Consider the following 20,256-nt stretch of genomic DNA (forward strand, 5'->3'; position numbering starts at 1 on the left):
TCGAGATGAACTAAAACGTGTGACACTGACTATGGCAAGCACAATATATTTCTTAAGGTGTTGCCAGTGCAAAAGCAAGTATTAGATTGGATTTAGTTTGAGCTCTTGGAAATGTTAAACCATTAATGCAGCAATAACAGAACACTGGGAATAGGAGAAAAACACTGTGGATATGTCAGACCCTATGTTTTTAGCGAAGGATGAGATAAACCGGGGAAAAGAGAGAGGCTGCTGCGCTCAGAGGAGGGTGGGAAAATATTCTAATTACGCAGCACATGCAATGTGTACCCTCATGCACACAGGCTCTCAGCGCTTGTCCCAAAGCTTCTGATCTACTTCTATGAAACAGAACAACGATAAATGTTTTATTTGATGGAAGCCAGAGGTCACTGCCAGACAACTAACTATGCAGGGGTGGTGCATGCGGAGAAACTGCAGTTTTCACAAATGGGCCCATGCGTGAGTAAACGCAACGAATTGTGTAATAGGAAAGGCCCAGGTCTTGAGAAAGAGTCTTTGAAGTAGCACATGATATAACATTAAGGAAAAACACCAGGGACTAAATAATCAACCAGCTCTTCCAAACACACACAGACAGATGAAATCTCGAGATAACATGACGCATCCATCGCAAACCTCCATTTAGAATGAGGTGTAGGTCAAATATTCAAAGTGTTTTGGGCGTTTCCTCAGCCACCATGCAGGGTTTTCCCCTCTGCACTGCCCAGGGCACAGAAGCACACACTGTCACGTGTACAGTTCTGGCTGCAGGTGCCCGTCCAGACGACAAACCGGGGGGAGGTGGAGGGGGAGGGGGTCATTGTAGGCGTCAGGGACAGGCAAGGTACATTTGTTCACCCACTGCACAACGTGCATCAAAACTTCAGAGCACCATTGTGCCTGCATTGACTAATCAGCAACAGTATTACACCAGGAGGTTCACCGCCCGGGTGTGAGGGCACCAGTGTGTGCACCCCATCCTTTCTTCAGCTAATATAGATTTCATTTTCAGTAAAGTAATCCACAGGCGCAACTCGTTTCTGATTAGCCCGCACATCAATCTACAAGAGAGAGTTCACTTCTATATACAACATAGAGCGCCAGTGGAAGAGTGGGTGCTCTTGGCACATGGTCTTGATGCATCTCGGTGCAAGAAACACTTGGCAATGCTATGTGAAAAATGTGCCCAACAGTGGGCGCCACTATGGGAAGCCCATAATGGCATGCCTGGATACTACATAGAATCCCGCACACTGAGAGTGCCCTGCACGAAAATCCAGACTTGAAGAAACTGGCTCTTAAAACTCCTGACTAGCAAAACTCTAGATCACAAGATTTTCAGAATGAATGGTGTTGGTAATACCGGCCTATCACATTTTGTTAGGATCACATTGATACTGGTTATGTATTTTTTTTATATTTCTCTGGTCTCACGCTCCCTTTTTCCCTACTATTTTCTGTTCCCCATACCCATCTTTCTAAGGCACACTCATGTGTGCCCGCCTGCCGTTTTTCCTCTCTAATTCTGATAGCATACCGCCCAAAGTTCCCTCTTCCGCCCCTTTACAGAACCTTCTCTGGGCTATTTGTTTCTTGCCCTCTCACTTACTCTCTCTTCCAACTTTCCCCTCTGATGTGCAGTACTTATTTTTTGCAATTTAAACTCTTAAAGCTGCAACTAATTATGTTCTCCTCTTAAAATCACATTTCCCACTCCTCCTCGTCATTTTATACTGCTGTCCTCTCCTGTTCGATCTCCATCTGTCCTCCTCCTCTAATTCAGCTTTTTGTTGAAAACTTGTGGAGAAAACAAAACAACTACGGCGACCCTAGCTTTCTGCTTACTGTATATCCCCCCATCCGTTTTTAATGTTTTTTCTGCAAACTTTCAATTCATTATTTCTTTGAAATCATTAAGGGAGAGGGGGGCAGGACTTGATTTGTTTTTCCCATCCTGCCAACTTTATTCAATATCATTTCTGCCTTTAGGCATCTAATTAGCATAATTTTGCTTATCATTAGAACTGGGCTTCTTCCATGCATTTTTGTGAAAATGTAAGGATATATAGTGCACTGTTCAACGCTAATGCAACTATGATTGTGCTTCAATAGGAAAGGAAATAAACATTTTATTCGAGTCACAAAAAACTAAATGAACTATTATACAGAATGTATGTGCGTATTTTTGCTCACATGTTTTAATGAGTGCACATCCTAGCTACTCCAAAACAATAGCCACATTCACGGGCTCATTTCCTTCAACTGAGTCTCTTTACAGTTACCAATACTTGACATACAGTAACACGGTCAACCTGGAGGGTGAACCATTAAATGTTGTCCTTGAATAGGGAATCTTCATATATCAAAAATATTGCAATAGACTCCTATACTACCACATTGATTCCAATATGAATTGTCAAAATACCATATTGTGTCACAATGCCCTTTATGAAAACAATTGTTCAAATGGCCGCTGTTTAAGAAATGGCCCATGATACGTCTTAAATCCTTATACTTATGGTGCAGATGCCATATATTGGATAGACTAAATCTAATGATGCAAAATGGTACCAAGGAGAAGCTTTCCGCAACCCGCTCACTGCTTCAGGTGGCAGTGAGATTGTGAGAGCCCATCCATTCACTGCCCTCTCCTTAAGTCCACCTAGAGGTAGCTTAAACCAGAGACAACCCTTGGTAGTGGACACTCTGCAGCATGTGTTAGCCTCTTGGTGAACAGAGGCGCTTTGCGTGCCAGGCACTCACTCGCAGCAGACACTGATCAGATACAATATGGTTTTTGTGAAAAGTGCACAGCGAGTTTCCTCTCATTCTTGTTTGTTTAAGCGCAGTGGGCTTAGACGTTTCCTGAGCTATCACAGCGCAGAAGAAGGGAATGCAGGCCGCCTCCTGGCTCCAGTCTCAGGGGTGGAAAATATGTGTTGAAAAATGCAAGATCTCCTTCAAGCGATGGCCTCTTCCTTCGGCACCCAGCTGCAAGGCCAAGGCGTCCTAGGATAGCTCTAGGAAGAGTAATAGGAAGAACAACAGAGATGGCGACTGAGTGCCAGTCTATGGAGGCGGAGGTAGTGGTAGTGGAGGCAACGATGCAGACCTGGCGGGCCGTACTCACAGTAAGCATCTCTGGTTCAAGACACTCTTACCCAACACCCTGGGTTCCCTAGAGTGAAGGATTTCATTGAAAGTATGCCAGAGCTGCCCTCTCAAGGGCAGCTCACCAACTCTATGACACAGTGCGACACTCACCTCAGAGGTTGGTCACACATACGTCTGGGCGTAGCCATCCTCAAGGAAGATTGTCAGAGTTGGGTAGGATTCACAGCTGTGATGTGAACATGGCTATCTAGCAGCGAGGAATGCCAAAACAAAATGCTTCCATGATGCTTCGCCCATCACTTGCTCATCCTTTTATTTTGACCATAATGAAATCTGACCAATTCCACTGAGCAGTGCTGGAGACAGGTTAGCGCGATAACTCCAGCCTCTCTGAACAAATCAGTGATTGGAGCCCCATTGACTTTCCCTCTACATTCACCACGCCAGAACCGTGGGACCCCAAGCCATAAACAGACCGCAGTTAATAAAATGGTAGGGGTGTGATTAGCCAACCGACCTCAACAGACAGCTGACCCACCAAGCAGCTCCCAAGGACACACCCTCATCAGCCTCTGAACCAAGACCGATCACGCCAAGGTACTTGGAGAAGGTACAATCAGCAATGCTGTCCCATTTGACATGTCCACCACAGACTCTGTGCCAGCGCTGCTCACACCAAAGTTGGTAGAGAAGTGACAATCATTACACCTGTTCCCACTGACATGTCCTCTACAGACTATGTGCCAGGACTGCCAACTTTGGGTGGGTGAAGAAAGAGCAATTAGCCGTATGCAAACTATGTACTAGGACTGCCATGCAAGGGTGGATGTATAAGGGACAATCGGCACTTTGTCCCCACTGACATGTGCCCTACAGACTAGTCAGGACATGCCCTTAACGATCCCACGATGAGATGGGTGGAGAAGAGACAATCAGCAGCACACCTGTCGCCACTGACAGGCCTCCTCAAACCATGCGCCTGGGCTAGGTCAGCAGCAAAGGATCGTGTCTGGCTCGCACCTCGGAGATGCGATGCACCCCTGTGCGGAAGCACGGGAGAATGTGGGGTCATCGGGAGTCCAAAGTAAGACGAGCTCTTCATCACAGAGCTACGCGGGCTTCTTTGCTGTTCTCTGCTCTTCATACCCGAGTACCAGCACTCCCTCCGAGCGATGGGGCAGCACTTCCGGCACGTCTGCAAAGCAGAATGCACCTGTGCACTCTGTACCGCTGAAACATGGGGCCTAAGGCAGGAAGTGCCTGCATATATCTGCACAGGGAGCCGCTCTGCCCTTCTTTTGCCCAGTCGCCGTCTTCAAGCTTTCCTCCGTAACCCTGACTGGAGCACCCGCCTGGCAGCCGCACGCAGAGTCCCTCAAAACTCACCCGTGAAAACAGCATTCGCATGTAGAAGTCCCATACTCCCTCCACCTGGCAATTGTTCCCTTGCGTCAATCAGCCCCAACACTCCTTAACCACTATTAGCCTTAACACGCCTTGTCCCCATGACCCCCACCCCCCAAAACTGGTCAGCAGACCTGAAAAAATAAGGTCCAAAGATACATCTTAAATGCACAATATTTCAACTACATCGGTTAAAAGTCGTTGGTTTTTACAGTACATTTTTATTAAAGACAATCTTATAAAATACCCCGACAAGTCTGCGGCTGGTTGAGTGCACAAGGGCTTCACTTTTCCACAGCAGCAAGTCGTGTATGTGTCTCTCAGAAGAGTGTCTGCTACTCCGTGGGGGGCACTGGCGCCTATCCCCGAAAGCAGCCAACTTAGACCCACCCACGGAGGGCAGGGGAACGACGCAGAACCCTGCACGGCACGGGGCAGCATCCTTCTCAGAGGGCCCATTCGTTTAAAAGCCTATGCAATGAAGGGAGAAACAGGGGTCTCGGGACCCCTCATGAGTTGTGCCTGTATTCCGTCTCTCTGCAGCCCACCCCCAATACGATAGTCGCTTTACCCTTTACCATTTATGAGGAAATAGGGCAACACAAATACAAGACACGCACAGATAACAGCGAGCGAGAGCAAAGCCCCGGCGCGCCAGCAGGTGTTAACCGCGCTCCGAGCCCTGCGCACGTAAGGGGGGTGTGCGGAGGGGCTGCTCGGTGCACCACAGAGCGCCCCCGGCCCAGCGCGGGCCATCTCACCAACTTACTTCATGCCCACAGCACCCAAACGGGGCCAGGAGGGAAGAGATCTTTGGCATGTACTAATGTCATGTGTGGATTGAACCTCGGATCGGCTCTGCGTGGCGCACCACCCAAATGAGACACACGCAACTTTCACCCGACACGCTGCAGGCTGGTTTGTGTCTGCCCTCCCCCTCGCGAAGGGAGACCCTCGAGGATGAGCCATTGGCCCCCTTGGAGGCGTTTGAACATAAATGAGAGTTTTCCCTCATAAATACAAAATAGTGGGGCAAGAGTGTGAAATTAATTCGCGCTCTATGAAGATTAGCAAACTCACGGTTCGATGCGCAGGCACAATTTTCCAATGATACCACATACATACATTACTATACCACCTCATACATACATTACTATGACACCACATACATACATTACTGCCACTTACCAACGTACGCGAGTTTCAGTTTACAATGAACACCAAATGCATGCGTTGCAGGTTATTGCACACTGTTTGTCCTTTAATGTCTCGCATACATTAGGACGACAGAACCTGAAACTAAAACTAGAGAAAAGCCACAGTAAGACAGCAAGGCCTTGAAAGATCTGGGGAAACAGATGAAAGCATCGAAAACGAGAGCAGGATCAAAGATGAGCGAAGAAATAGAAGAGACAGGAAGGGGAAAGTACAAGTTACTGGTGTGCAAAGAAAAAAGCACGATAAAAGAAACGGGCAGAGTAAATGCTATAGTTCACTGTCCCTCCGGTCCCTTGTTCTCCAAAATTGGGAGCGCTTAAAACAATCCAAGCACCAGCATTAAGGTACATGCTGATCACCGGAAATGCACAGAGGCATATGAAGACACAGGCAGAAAGGGTACTCGCAGTGCATGAGTCCAAAACATGCAAACAAACGTTGCTGTTACGTCGAGTGTAAGAGCGCACTCGGCGCATGCACCATACGGATGGATACACGCACCTGAAGAGTGCAAACACCATGTGCATCTCTTAATAAACAAATATGGAGTGCATCGCACTGGTGCTCACGGGTATGCACACTGTGCTGACACTTCACTGATACACATAGACAAAAATGTTGGAGTCAAGTATTGACATCGCACAGGTACAATCAGCGGGTAACAAACACCTGTGCCTGCATTATGGATCGTGCCATATGTCCCTCACAACGGTCACTGCCTCCAGCTGACCCCAACTGCAGTCTCCATCTTACTGCCACAACTACTGCCTGCTCTGCTCCCACCCCTACCAATGCCCCAACTCGCGTCTTTCTACTGCTACCCCTCTGCATCACTGCCTCCTCTCTACCTGTATCTCGCTTCCCCAGCCCTGGTATCATGAACCACCTAACCAACCCTTCTAGGACCATGACACCACCCCTCTCCCCAAACATCCTCGACTGTCCAGCCACTCCTCGAGTGACTACCCACTTCAGGAACACTACCATTTATTTGTCTCGTCTCCCTCACTACCTAGTCATATGTGCCAGTACTCCTCTTAAGTATTCTCATGACCCCTACGACTCTTACCTCTTACTTACCCCATCCATCCTTCCTACATCACCCCTTACCTCTATCCCTATCCACTACTCCTACTACTCTTATGTAGCCGCCTTCTCAACTCTACCTGTGCTCCACCTCACCCTGCACTCTCCCACAACACTTTACCCCTGCATCTTTCCCATCACCCTTACCCGTCCGTTTATCAACCTCCAACCACCTTTATTACTCTGTGCTTCAATCTCCCTCCACTCTTACATCAACAGCTCTCCCATCACATTTACCACTCCCCCCATGCATCTACCAATATCCCTTCCCATCCACCACTCTCCCTTTCCCCCTTTTCCCGGTGCACTAGAGCTCCTCGCAGGCTTTTCGTCCACCTCCTGCTTACCTTTCATCGCTGTGATCACAAAATACATCCTCGTCGCGGCGGGTGCAGGGCCGGGGGAGCCGCATAGAGTCGCGGGAACAGCTGCTGGGTAAAGAAGTGCGGCCGCAGCACTCCTCCGCTCCTGTGCCTCCTCCGCTGCCTCATCAGCTGCTGCTGCTGCCACTGTCAGACGCATCCGCCTCAACTCAACGGCCACGTGACGGAGCGCGTCACCGCGAGAGGCGGGGCCCAGCACTGCTACTGACACGTACTGTACCCAATGGTGGGAGTGGGTGTGTGAGGAACCGCCCCTTCATGCGCGTAGAGCGTTGCACTACTTGAGGGAGCTGTTGAGTAGCGCTTGGACAGCGGCTAGTACAGGTCGTGTCTTGATAATTGTAGTGTGTGTGGTTCGGCTTCGACGTCGTTGCTGATCTATCAGGACGGTGCCGGATAGGTTATTACGTACGTAGGTATAACGCCGCGTGGACCCCGACTGAGGCCGGCCTGCACAGTGGCCGTGTGCGCGAGGGCAGTAGCTCGAGCCCGTGGACGAGGGCTCTGCTCACCAACGGTACACCTGACCCCGACTGAGCGCGGGGCGCACGAAGGCTAGCAACGGTCCGTGTTCGTTTCTGCTGCGCGCACACGTTCAGAACCTGTCACACAGGGAGAGGAGCACGGAGGGCTGCACAATCTGGCTTCCGAAAGACGGTCATCAAAGCGACACTTATAGGAGAGATACATGAGAAACAAACCCTGTACTCCGGACCACGCACAGGCTTGCTTCGAGTCGCGCTACTCTGAGGCAAACTACAAATCCGAGGGACGCTTCAGACCACTCCATTGAAAGACGAATCCTTAGTCAGCAGCACCTCCTCCAAGGACAGGGGTGCACCCCCGACACCAGCGCTCTCGTTTGTGAAATCCAGAGTACACGAAATAACTAAATTGGCAAGCTCAAATTATGCTTTTAACGGCTTCAATACTACATCTTCCTATTTATTCAGGAGCAGGTTTAACATTTCGATCAGACATGCCCTCCTGCAGTAGCAATAAACGTTACATAAACGAAAGAGTAGGGTGGTTGCCATTTCTCCAAATTAATATATTTAGAAATGAGCTCGATATACCTACGTGCACGAATGTCATAGGCGATTACACACCCACCCACCCACACGAGCAATTTACACGTTCACAGAACGGCAGCACTCTTCTTTTTCAGTTTGCTTGAGATGCCATTTCGGTTTCTTTTTCAATTCTTGGAAAGAGGGTGATTGATCAGGTGTTTGGTGGTAAAGGCGTCTGGCTGATAGGGGGTAGTACCATTTTAAATGATCAGGGATTGTCATAGATGGATCACTCTACATGACCCCAATAGGTCTAGTGAATAAGGACTAAAAAAGGTGATTGCTGTGTGCATTGGTGATAAAGTTAGAAACGTTCAAAAGTGCAGTTCCTGTGGAATGAATCGAATTGGGCTGACAAAATTGTTACCTGAAATGATTTTTGTGAGACAATTGAAGATCAGCTGTCGAGTTTTCTTTGGGGAAAAGGGTCATTCTGACAGAGGTAGTTCACTGGAAAAGAGGGATTGGCATAAGCAATACGACCAGAGCTGATTTGAAGCATTAAGGTTATGTGCCAGATGTGAATGCAGTTTTTTAATAAAAGTGGTCTTGCAGAGAAGAACCATGGAAGTGAGAGCAGAGTATTCGATATTGTAATAAGAAATTGGGTTGTTGGTTGCTGGTCAAGTAGCAACCACAGTCCTTGTGCAAGTGAAGGCATAAGCAAGCCCCAAATTAACCTCTGCTTAACTCCATGATATATTGGCCCAGAGCTGTCCGGCTTAACTTAGAGGCAAGGTGTAAAGTATTTATGCAACAATTCAAACATTAATACAGTGAAGCCACATGACAAAAGGAGCCCACACCAGTGTTAGAAAATGAGTAGTTTTTTTAATAAACAAGACCAGAACTACAAGAATCTAGTAAGTAGAACCGGAGATATTGAATTTGAAAGTTTTTAAAGAAAATAGCGGCAAGAGGTGTGTAGTGGCAACTATAAAACCTGGTCGGACCGGGAAAAACGAACAACTTCGAACTGACCAGGATTAAGTGCAGGCTGGCAACAGGGACCCAGTTATAACAGTTAAACACAAGTAGATTAAATCCTGGTTTGCGGATCCTTGCGTGGATATGCGTTGAAGATGCGTTGCACAGCCGAGGTGACACGTTGGTTCTGAGAAGCAGCGAGGCTGCTTGGAAGGTCCTGTTGCATTGAGGATCGCGTTAATGGGGCTTGCGCTGCAAAGTCTGGTGTCGGGGATGTGACGAGTAGTCGGGGTAATGCTTTGGTTCCGAAGGGCTGCGATGTGGAGTCCGTTGTCATCTTTGAGGCTGTTATCGAGCGATGCGAAGGCCTGCGTCGTAGGTGTGTCATGTAGTGACGGTTCCAAAGATGATGCGTACTGCTGTGGTGGTGCCAGTCTTTAGGATGGGTTCACTCCACGCAGCAGCAGCGATACCTCGGTTCTGCCTGGGTTTGCACAGTTCAGCAGAGGAGATGCATCAATTCTGCTGGATCTACAGGCTAGCAGAGCACATTAGGCCCACTTCCAAGTGTCTAAAACTGGGGTGGCACCACTTGGCAAGGTAGCCCACAGATGGCAGAGTACAGGTGCAGATGCAAGGTTGTTGGAGCTCTGTTATGTCCCTGAGGCTTCATATGAGGAGGCCAGTCAACTAGCCTTTGGAGTCACTCTGGTTTCAAGAGAGGAAGGTCTAGTCCTTCCAACCCAGGCAAGATGGCTGTAGCTAGGTGGTCAGCACAGCAAAGCAGGAGTCCAGCAGAGTGAAGTCCGTCATGGTGGCAGTTCTTCAGCAACACAGCAGTCCTTCTTCCTGGCGGAGTAGCCACAGGTCCGGAAGTATACTAAAGTGGTGGTGTCTGAGAACCACCTTATACACTGCTGTCCTGGTTCTTGAAGGGGGAGGATTTTAGACAGTGGCTTTGGAGTGCATGGCATTCCCTGCTCTGGCTCAAAGCTAGCTGAAGTGACAATGCAGGGTTGTTAGGCCCTTTGTGTAGAGATAGGACACAGCACATTCAGATGCAAGTGAGGCTGTTTCCAACTACTCCCTACCATCCATTTAGTGATGGCCCATCCAGTCATACCTAAGCTCCCATTGTGTGTGGCTGTCTAAAAGGAATACACAACTCTCAACTAATAACTACACTCAGTCATGTACCAAGAGACTAGTTGCAGACACCGTATGGCTAAGGCAAGAAAATGGCAACTTTCTAAAAGTGATTGCAATGATGTCAGGAGCCTTGTTACGCCCCATAAGCAAGATGCACTGCTATGCGAAAAATGTTGCGAAAATCAACAGACAGGAATCGAGTTTTTCAAACATAATCTTAATATTTATCCATTTTCTTCATGTTTTATCATTCACAGTAGGAACAGAATAACTCCTCGCTTTACATGACTGGAAGTGCCCATCCAGGCGTTATTCATGGCATATTGGAATATGCTGTATATCCTGGGTAACCCAATGCATTTCAGGCGTCATAGGCCCTTCGTCAGGGGTAACTAAAACATAAAGAGAGCCCGTCAGAAATTAAAAGGATGGCATGCAATAAAAACATGGCTAGTGTTGTTGATCTACAATTCAGTAGCAAATGCAAAAACTTTCTAAACTGGGCTCGGTATCCACATAGAAATGTGTTTATCTGATTTGTGCACAGATCCTCCATTCATACTAAATGTGTTCCATGCATGAGCCAAACAACCAAAAAGAAACCAAAAAGAAACAGAGGAGAAAGAAAAAACTTAAAAAAATTAACATGAACAAAACCGAACTCACAAGTGAGCAGTGCATATATACCTAAAATATTACAAATTCATTCTAGTCAATCATGCTCAGAAAACAAAAAAGAAAAGAGAAAACGATTTGCCTAAACCCTCTTAGGTGTAATCCTTCGCTCACCATAATTCTGCATGTTTCATAGGCAACCGCGTGGCTGCTGTCGGCTTCCAAGAAGTCGACGAGGAGGTGCCCGAAGCAAACTCATCATGAATAAGCCTAGAAATATAGTGTGCAAATCTCTGCCTTCCAATATAGCACGTGACCATTGAACCCCACCCCTCAGAAAACATGAAAGAAATACTCCAACCACTCAACACAAATTTATATACAGAAAGAGGCCTGGGAGTCTTTCGTCAACAGTTTAAAAAAAAAGATTTTGATCAACCGTAAAAGCCAAAAATCTTTCAGGATCAATTGGGCAGCCTGGTACACACATACCCTAAGCATAAAAAAAAAGACAACTAAGTAAAGCACTCAGACTAATGCGAACTTAGGGCCTACAACCCAGCCGACATTCCCTGACAATAATTGAACAAAAGAAAAGGAACCTAAAAAAGGAGATACATGCAGCAAAGCGCACATACAACGAGTAATTCTGGACGAAAATGCTCTATGTCAGCCAGCAACGAAACTCAAAACAGTCCTGGGCTCATATTAATCTCCTATCAAATAGAAAAAAACAGTACTTTAACTCTGACATAACTGAACATACATGGAGAGCTCATATTGTAGCCACATTTAACATCCAGACTGTATCTGGCGCACCCGTTAATAATGATACATCGAAGGCGAAAAGGACTGGTCTAATAACTTCTATGGACACTCCAAATAAGAGACTCGGACGGCCATCAAACTGAGATTAACCTCCCGGGGCCTAGTGCCTAGAAGCAACTATAAAATTGATTCCACGACCTGCACATCAAAACCGATAAAACACTGCAACCCCCAAGTCAAACAGCCAGAAGGCAAATTCCAGCCAGGTCCACTTGAAACATCAAGGTCTGACCCACTAGTATCCCATCTACAGATCACATAAAAACAGGTATTGAACGCCATAAAAATACAAGGGTCTGACGGGGCCCCGGGACCAAATGTCCTGCTCAACGCCTTATTAAAAAAAGACTCCGCTTTCTGATCCAACCATTTAACCTCGCTGTTCGCTCACACATTGGAGACTTGCACAAATTTATCATTGATACTACCACAAGAATACAACTAAAAATAAGTGACTTTTAATAGGCATCACAAAAGAAATCACTAGTTAAATGTACAACGTGTTATAATAACAAAATATGCCATGTTGAATTTCATATCTCAGTATACACAATCCTCGAGCATTGACGAATCCCGAAACCCAAAGCTGTCAAGATCCGCTGAAATGCAAAGTCATGTCGAACTGCATCGTCTCTGTGTGAAAAGGAACGTCCTCAGATGCCATTTCACTGTGTCAGTGTTGACAAAAATGACTCGCTCAGACACCTCAGGCAGGAGTCCTACCAGGTGGTCTTTTTCTTTATTTCCATTAGCAGTGCATCTTGTTTATGGGGCGAGACAACGCTCCTGACATCATTGCAATCGTATTTGTGTGCTACTGGGACAGAGTACATTTCAAGCTTGCACGCAAACATTTGCCTTTGAGTGTCTTGAAACAAGCTGTTTACATTGAAAAATGGAGTGCATGCTATCACTTTTTTCTGTCATTGACTTTCTAAAAGTGCCATTTTTAGAATTGCAATTTAAAATCCTACTCCTGCATACGTTAAGATTTTAAAGTGTGATTCCAGAGACAACAAACATGAACCATTCATCTCTTCCCATTTAGAAATTGCACTTATAAAATGTGATAAGGCATCATCAATGTTATCCTATTGAAGAGATAGGCCTTGCACTAGGGAAAAACAAACGTAAGAGTTTTCCACTTCCAGGGCATGTAAAATATAAAAGTACGTGTACAACCTTTTAAATACATTTCGCCCTGCCCTCTAGGATGTCAAGAGTCTTCCCTGGGGCATCCTATATATATGAAAAAGAAAAGGTTTGGGTCTGGCAAAAGGTTATTGTTTCCAGGTTGAGATGACAGTTTAAAATGCACACACAAGTTCTGCAATGGCATGCCTGAGACATGTTTAAAGTCGCTGCTTAACTGCGCTGCACAATTTGTGCTGCAAACCCACTAGTAGCATTTAATTTACAAGCCTCTGGCACAGGTAGTGTCACTTTACTGAGTACCTAAATATGCTAATTGTGGATAATCCATCATTACCATGTTTAGAGGAGAGCGCACAAGCACTTTAGCACTGGTTAGCAATGGTAAAGTGCGCAGACCTAATACCAGCAAAAACAGGGTCAGAAAAAGTGGAGGAGGAAGGCAAAAAGTTGGGGAGAAGACCACCCAAAGATTGACGGGTCTAATAGATGGGTTATGGGCTGAGGGGATAAGATGGTACAAAGTATTGGTTTGCAGTTTTAATTATTGGAATTAGTTTGGGCAGTGTTTTTAGTTGCGATGAATAGTGAGGATTACATCTGAGTGAGGTTGTGGTGAAGTGGGGTGTAGCAAGCTAGAGGTAGACCAATGAGTAAAGTTGGAAGGACATTTTTGAACTGGGGGATGATGCAAACTCATTGGCTGGTAGCAAAGAATTTAGCATTGCTACGCATGGTGGAGAGAGTATACTTTCTAACGTGCAGCAGGTCGAGTAAGAGGCTAAAATTAGGTGATCAGGGTTTCCATCTCTGATAGGGCACACTGTCACACTCTGCACAGCTTAAGTGTGTGCGCTAGACAAAGACTGGGACAACATACTCTTTACAGTGAATGTGCTGTTCAGAGTGAAAGGCAAACCATCTGTTTGAAGCCACTGGCCAACCTTTCACTGAAGATGGTGTTCCAGGCTCACATTTAAAGGGTGCAAGGATCACCTTGCAGGTGGGTGCAGTGAGCACAGCGGAGTACCTGGGGAAGTTCCCTGGCCCCCAATACCCTGCTCAAGGTTCACCTTCAGAAAGTGCACTGACCATGCTCCACCTCTGTGGTACACTTTCAGTACATCTTTTGAGGCCTGCCTATGTCTGTAATGCGGTGCACTTACAGGGATGAAGAATTCCCTTATTTTCATGGGGCCATGCAAATGAAGGCATGCTCTCTTGAGATAGTGCTGATGCAGTTTTGGCACTCTGGCAATCCATATAACAGAAGGGGCTGCACTACTATGTGCATCTCTGTCTCAGTTTTAGCACCGGCATGATCCACATAACAGAAGGGGGGCTTCAGAAGCATCTGCATCTTCTGCAATACTAGTCCCTGGGAGCACTAGAAGCGGGTGCCAAATCCTATTGAACCAATTTGGCCCTGTATTATACTTCCCCATGTCTTGGAAGTAGGGATCTTTGGCACTTTGTATGACATTTGCCTCTACACTGAGAGTTTGTATATATCTAGGTTTGTATAAGTTAGGTTTGGGATGGCGTGATTTGAAAGCTTGTCCCTTGATATAACTTAAATGGTCAAGATCCGAAGATGTACTGTTTTGCAGCAGAGAGAAGTCATTGTGCATTTGAGGATTGCTGGGAGAAAATCTGAAGAGTATTTTCTCTTGGAGATGATGACGCTGGTGAAAGGTGGGGATGTTGATCAGAATATGCATGTTGATTTGATCAGAAGGAGAGTGGTCTGTAGTAGGTCAAGAACAGGTTGTCAGATATTGGTATGATATCTTGGACTTTGCCTGTGTTATGAGTTGGCATTGAGCGTGTGTAAGTAGTAGCGAGTGATCAGAGAGAAGAATGAGCTTTATTTGTATGTTAGGTGAAAGATTAAAATCCCTAACAAGACAGTTGAATTGACAGTCAGCGATGAAGGGGGTAGACAATACATTTACTTTAAACGGTTGTATGACATTACAATGCATGCATTTACCCCACATGCCGTTGCAATGCAATTTTTTACCCCAACTTGCTGTCGGGGGTGCGCTTGATGTTGAAAAAGTATAGTTTACTATTCTAACTCTAGTCTGTGCAACAGTAGGGAAGGTGTTGGGAGTTAAATCCAACACCTTCTACCCCCTACAGAAAGCCATTTTTGTTGCAACGGCATGTGGGGTAAAAGCATGCGTTGTAATGAATGCAGTGTAACGGTTGTTTGCCACTTTAAACAGGACAGTATTGATATTCAAGTAAAGTTTGGTAGGAATTTGGTGTAGGAGTAGGGGTGATCTAGAGTGACTTATTGAGGAGATTGCCTACTTCTCCTCTTTTGCAGTTTTGGTGAGGTGCTTGAGAGCTGAAGATATGGCCTGTGTGGAGGGTTGAAGATATGGTACCTAGCCTTCTGCATACTCCACCCACCACTCTCCATTTCAAGGGCATATTCTGTTAGATATCCCAGTGCCTCATAATTATGGATGTAGCCAGGTCTCTGCAGAGAAAGGAACACACACAGGTGTCTTACATCCTTCCTTATAGGCTCTAGAGGCTCTTAGTATGTAGAGAAACGTGCTGCACACTGATCTAATTCAGAAAACAGTTATGTATAGAAAACAGTAAAATTATTGTAAATTATATGATAGCCAGTTTTCATAAAAGTGAAGTGTTCCCTGTGCAAGAACCCACTACCAAAACTAGGTGAAATAACAGTGCAAGATTACAAGGTGGTGGCTTGATACACAAACAACAGCAAGATTTCTAAACCACTACAACAGGCCCAAAGTCGCCTGCACCAGTGTAAATCATGGGATGGCAATCAGTGATTTTGTATCATATGTCGACTAGGGTTTCGACTCCACACTGAATACCAGGGTCTCAGGACGTAATTGTACCAGGGGGACCCCTACAGAAAATGAGGAACATAGGATTAGAACCTGTTCACTGGGAACATCCCAGAATTACCTGAATGGGACCTAGATTACCTATTATAGAATAGAGTGAATGTAAAATTGTAGAATGCTTGGGCAGGCTGTGTGTGCATGGTGCATAGGGAATAATCACCAATCATCAGGTTTGCTGACTGGATGGGGAGAAAGGTTCAGCCAGTTTGTGGTATTTAAAAGGAGACAGCAGTGGAGGCAACTTTGAATCCAGCTCTGTTGCTTGATAGTATGTTAGTAGATTTTGCTGGAGGAATAGTCCATTTCCATTGATTGCTTATGGAGCTATGCACAGAGCATTAAAGTTGCTTAAAGTAGCTGTTCAGAGCAAGTGAAAAGAAATGAGACTAGGCGTGATATGGATCTGCATCAGTAGGTTTAAAAGCTGTCATGTAGGATATTTTAGATTCCTTTGGTTTTCCAGGTGTTAACAGGAAAGCTTCTAGATAAATCCTGCTTGCATGGATGGAATGCAAGAATACAGGAAAGATATCCTGGTGCACAGAATTGCAAAGCCTAATGGAGCAGAAATAATGTGGTTATCCTTCGGCAGGAAGCTAGTAATGTTTTGAAAATGGGCATGTTATGAACATCATGCCAAGTTTATTAAGAGTTAGGCATTTGGTTTTGCTCCCATTATAGCTAAGCAAGATCCTGTTGAAGTAGTCTTATGTCAATGGTGTTGCAATTTTACAGATCTGTGATGTCCAGTGTGAGGAACAGGGATTCTTTGCGAGGAAGGATTAGCAGTGCAGGATTCTTTGAAGATTTAATATTTGGTAGTGTACAATCTGGGTGACTGCATTTACCTGGGATTGAAGAAAATACTCTCAAACAGCATTACCAGATTTTGATCTTTTGTGCCGGATTTCGACCCTTAGCATCTGGCCATATGAAAGATGGGGGTGAGGGATCCACCCTGCCAAGAATTGACATTTCACTGTTCGAACTGACTGAGCTTTATCTTTTCTTGGGCGTTTTTCAGGCGTATTGTCAAAATGTGAAGATTTCAGGTGTGTACATATGATGGGCTCCCAAGGTGTGGCTGGAAGGACCATGAAAATGTTGAAAATGATTGGTGACAGAGGTGATGACTGTGGCACCTCACTATAGTGGGTAGTGATGTTAGAAGGGATCTAGTCATACTTACTTTCCAGTATATATGTTGTATGTTGTATGTTGTGCTGGTTATTGCATTGACTAATTGCTCCCTGTTCACTTTGTTTGTATCAGTTAGCGGTGGAGTACATATGTTCACTTTATACGAATTCCACCCACCCCACACCTGCTCCCACTTCCTAGGGCAGCCCCAGCTCTCGTATACTGTTTTTTCAGCCAACACACACCAATTCATATCGTTCTGCCAAGCCTGAATCAAAGTCGCCTCAGGGATCCCCCATGCCCGGGCTATATTATGCTTGTCTATTGACATTCCAAGTGTTACCCATATCTTTTCTTTACTGTTTAAATCTGTGTCCCCCATACAGTCAAGAGGCACCATTTGGCTTCCGGGTCCAAAATTGTTCCCTAGCACCTCCCCCAAGCAATCCATAACCCTCTCCCTATATTTTGTAATGTAGACACACTCACATATCATATGAAAAAACATACCTTCTTGGTTACATAGTCTTCTACATTTTGAATTCTCCCTAAGGTTCATTTTGGCCCACCGTTGACATGAGTAATACATTCTGTGTAAAATTTTAAGCTGTAGTAGCCTGAACCTGGAAGAGATTGCCACCTCCCGCGGGGAGGCCAGCGCCTCTCCCCAGTCTTCTTCATTCAACTCCCCCACATCTCGAGTCCAGCTATCTCTAAGTAGGAAGAGGTGGCTCGGGGCATTGTTAATCAATTTTTGGGGAGATAGCCCTTCGGCTCATGTAGTCTATTAAGATTCTGTTCTCCAATGGAGAGGATTCAGGGAGTACTTTGCCCCTGGGAAATCCCGCTTGGAGAGCATGTTTAATCTGTATATACCTAACATCTCTGTAGTGGCCTGTTCATACTCGTGTTGTAGCTGCACAAAAGGGATTACTATTCCCTCAAGCCATAAACCTCCCACCTTAGATATTCCTATTAAGTCCCATTTATCAAATCTCTTGGTATTTCTTAGTATCCCCAGCTGACCGTGTCCTTTAATGGGGTGGTCTGTGTAATCTTTGATGTCCAGCCCAAGCTCTTAATTGCTGCATGCCAGACCTGTACCGTGTGTTTAGTAGGGCCTGAGAGGCACAGTCGCACTGTTGTGTTATAGAGCACCCTTTCATACGTCCCTCCATGCATGACCATTTTGTCCATTCTATATCCTGGCTCTTCAAATGGATGGTATATACAATTATTGATAGTGGTCAGCTGTACTGCCCAATAATATCTATGCATGTCAGGAAGTCCAATCCCCCATCATACCATCCCCTCACCAGTTTTTGCATAGCAATTCGGGATGGCTTCCCAACCTATAGAAGTTCCCTCTGTTCGCTTTCAATGGTTTTGAAATAGGAGGCTGGTACCGCAAATGGAGTGTTGTGCATATAGATATAGATTCCCAGATATCTGAATCCTTCTGTGACAATTGTTGAGTCACTGTCTTTAGGAAGAATGGGTGTCTCACTTCTCAGTACAAAGACTATGGACTTGGTCCTACTGATTGTATATCCAGAGTATTTCCCAAAGTTGGTAAATATATTTATTACTCTGTGTATCAAGGATGTTGGTGAGGTGAGATATAGGAGAATATCATCCGCATAGAGAAATATTCGGTCTTTTCATCCTTCCGAAGCCCCTCAATCAAGGGATCTCTGCGAATCCATGCAACATGAGGTTACAACACTTGGGTAAAAAGGAAAAGCGACAGGGGGCAACCCTGTCACATTCCTCTTCGGAGGGGAAAAGACGAGGTCAGTGTCCCATTGACCACCACCTGTGCTAGGGGTTCAGTATAGAGGAGCTTAAGCCAAGCAATAAAGTTGCGACCGAAACACAACCTCTTCAGAGCTGCAAATAAATAAGGCCATTCAATGGTGTTGAATCCAATTTTGGCATCTAGGTACATTACTACTGCATCCTCCTTGAGCATGCCTGCGCAAATTAATCAAAGTGCTCCTCCTGGCATAAATCCAAGTTGGTCGGATGTACCAATCTTGTAAAGACCTGTATTAGACTTGTGGCAAGTACTTTGGCAAGGATTTTAGCTTCAGCATTCAGTAAGGAGATGGGGCTATTTGAGGAGCAGCTGTTTCTTGGTTTGCTCTCTTTATGGATGACCACAATTGTGGCCAGTCGCTGGTCAATAGGAAGTTTACCACAGTCCCGACTCTCCACATACATGTCTCTCAGGTATGGGGCTATCGTATTCGTTGTCAACTTATAGAGTTCTATGGGAGGACCATTGGGTCCCGCTGCCTTACCCGACCTAAGTCCTCTGTTTGCCTGTGCTACTTCTTCCTGTGTTATGTCTCCCCCTAGTGACTTCAAGTCTTCAGTGGTTAGGGATGGGAGAGACATTTCCTGTAGTAGTTAATTTGATTCCTTTTCCATTAAGGTATTCGTAGTTGTATACATTTTCCCATAGTATGCAGCAAACTCTGCTGTGATCCATTGTGGATCTCGTATTATTTCACCTCTCTCCATTACCAATTCCGTCACCAGTCTACTTGCCTGCTCTCACCTGTCAAGCCAGGCAAGGAGTTTTCCTGCCTTATCCCCTGCTTCATAGACTCTATTCTGTGCAGCTCTGTGTGCTGTCTTTGCATCCTCCGTCACTAAGTCCTTATATTATTTTTTCACGCTCAGCCTGTGTTTAACACTCTCTGACTCAATCCCGTCTAATTCACCCTCTGATTGTGTTAATTCACCCTCTAGTCTTTCCAAGGCTGCCTGCTTGTCCTTCCGAACTCCAGTAGTCAGGGAAAGGGCCTGTCTCTTAACCACCGTCTTGAATGCCTCCCAGAGGGTCTGGGCTGATCCCACTGAGTTTTGGTTTTCCTGGAAATAAAGATCTATGGTTTCTTTAACCCCCTTCTGGATATGTGGGTTTTTAAGACACTAAGGGGTAACAGGCGGTATCCTCCCGCTTGCCTTGTCCCTTGCGCGTAAAGCGCACGCAGGAGAGTGGTCCGATATGCCCCTCGCCAAGTGGCGAGTCTCTTTAAATTGAAATGCCTGATTTGCCGTGGCGAGTGGATGTATGACGTTACAACGCATACTTTTACAACGCATACCGTTACAACGCATTTTTTACAACGCAAAAACCTTTACAACGCATACCATTACAACGCATGATTTTACAACGCTAGTACTTTTACAACGCATGCCATTACAACGTAAGTATTGGTAAGTATATAATATTTTTTTTTAAATTAATTGTAATTA

At 45.6% G+C, this 20,256-nt stretch overlaps 1 protein-coding gene across 1 annotated transcript in view; it reads right to left on the reverse strand.

The window, feature by feature from the left end:
* RORA (RAR related orphan receptor A) overlaps positions 1–7,344 on the reverse strand; it is a 246,692-nt gene extending 239,348 nt beyond the window's left edge. Inside the window, exon 1 of the mRNA XM_078680822.1 lies at positions 7,170–7,344. Coding sequence (XP_078536948.1) covers positions 7,170–7,344 — 175 coding nt within the window. The remainder of the gene's footprint in view (positions 1–7,169) is intronic.
* Between the last annotated feature and the right edge of the window lie 12,912 nt (positions 7,345–20,256).

This window comes from Lissotriton helveticus, chromosome 3_1, assembly GCF_964261635.1.
Source record: "Lissotriton helveticus chromosome 3_1, aLisHel1.1, whole genome shotgun sequence".
Lineage (NCBI taxonomy): Eukaryota > Metazoa > Chordata > Amphibia > Caudata > Salamandridae > Lissotriton > Lissotriton helveticus.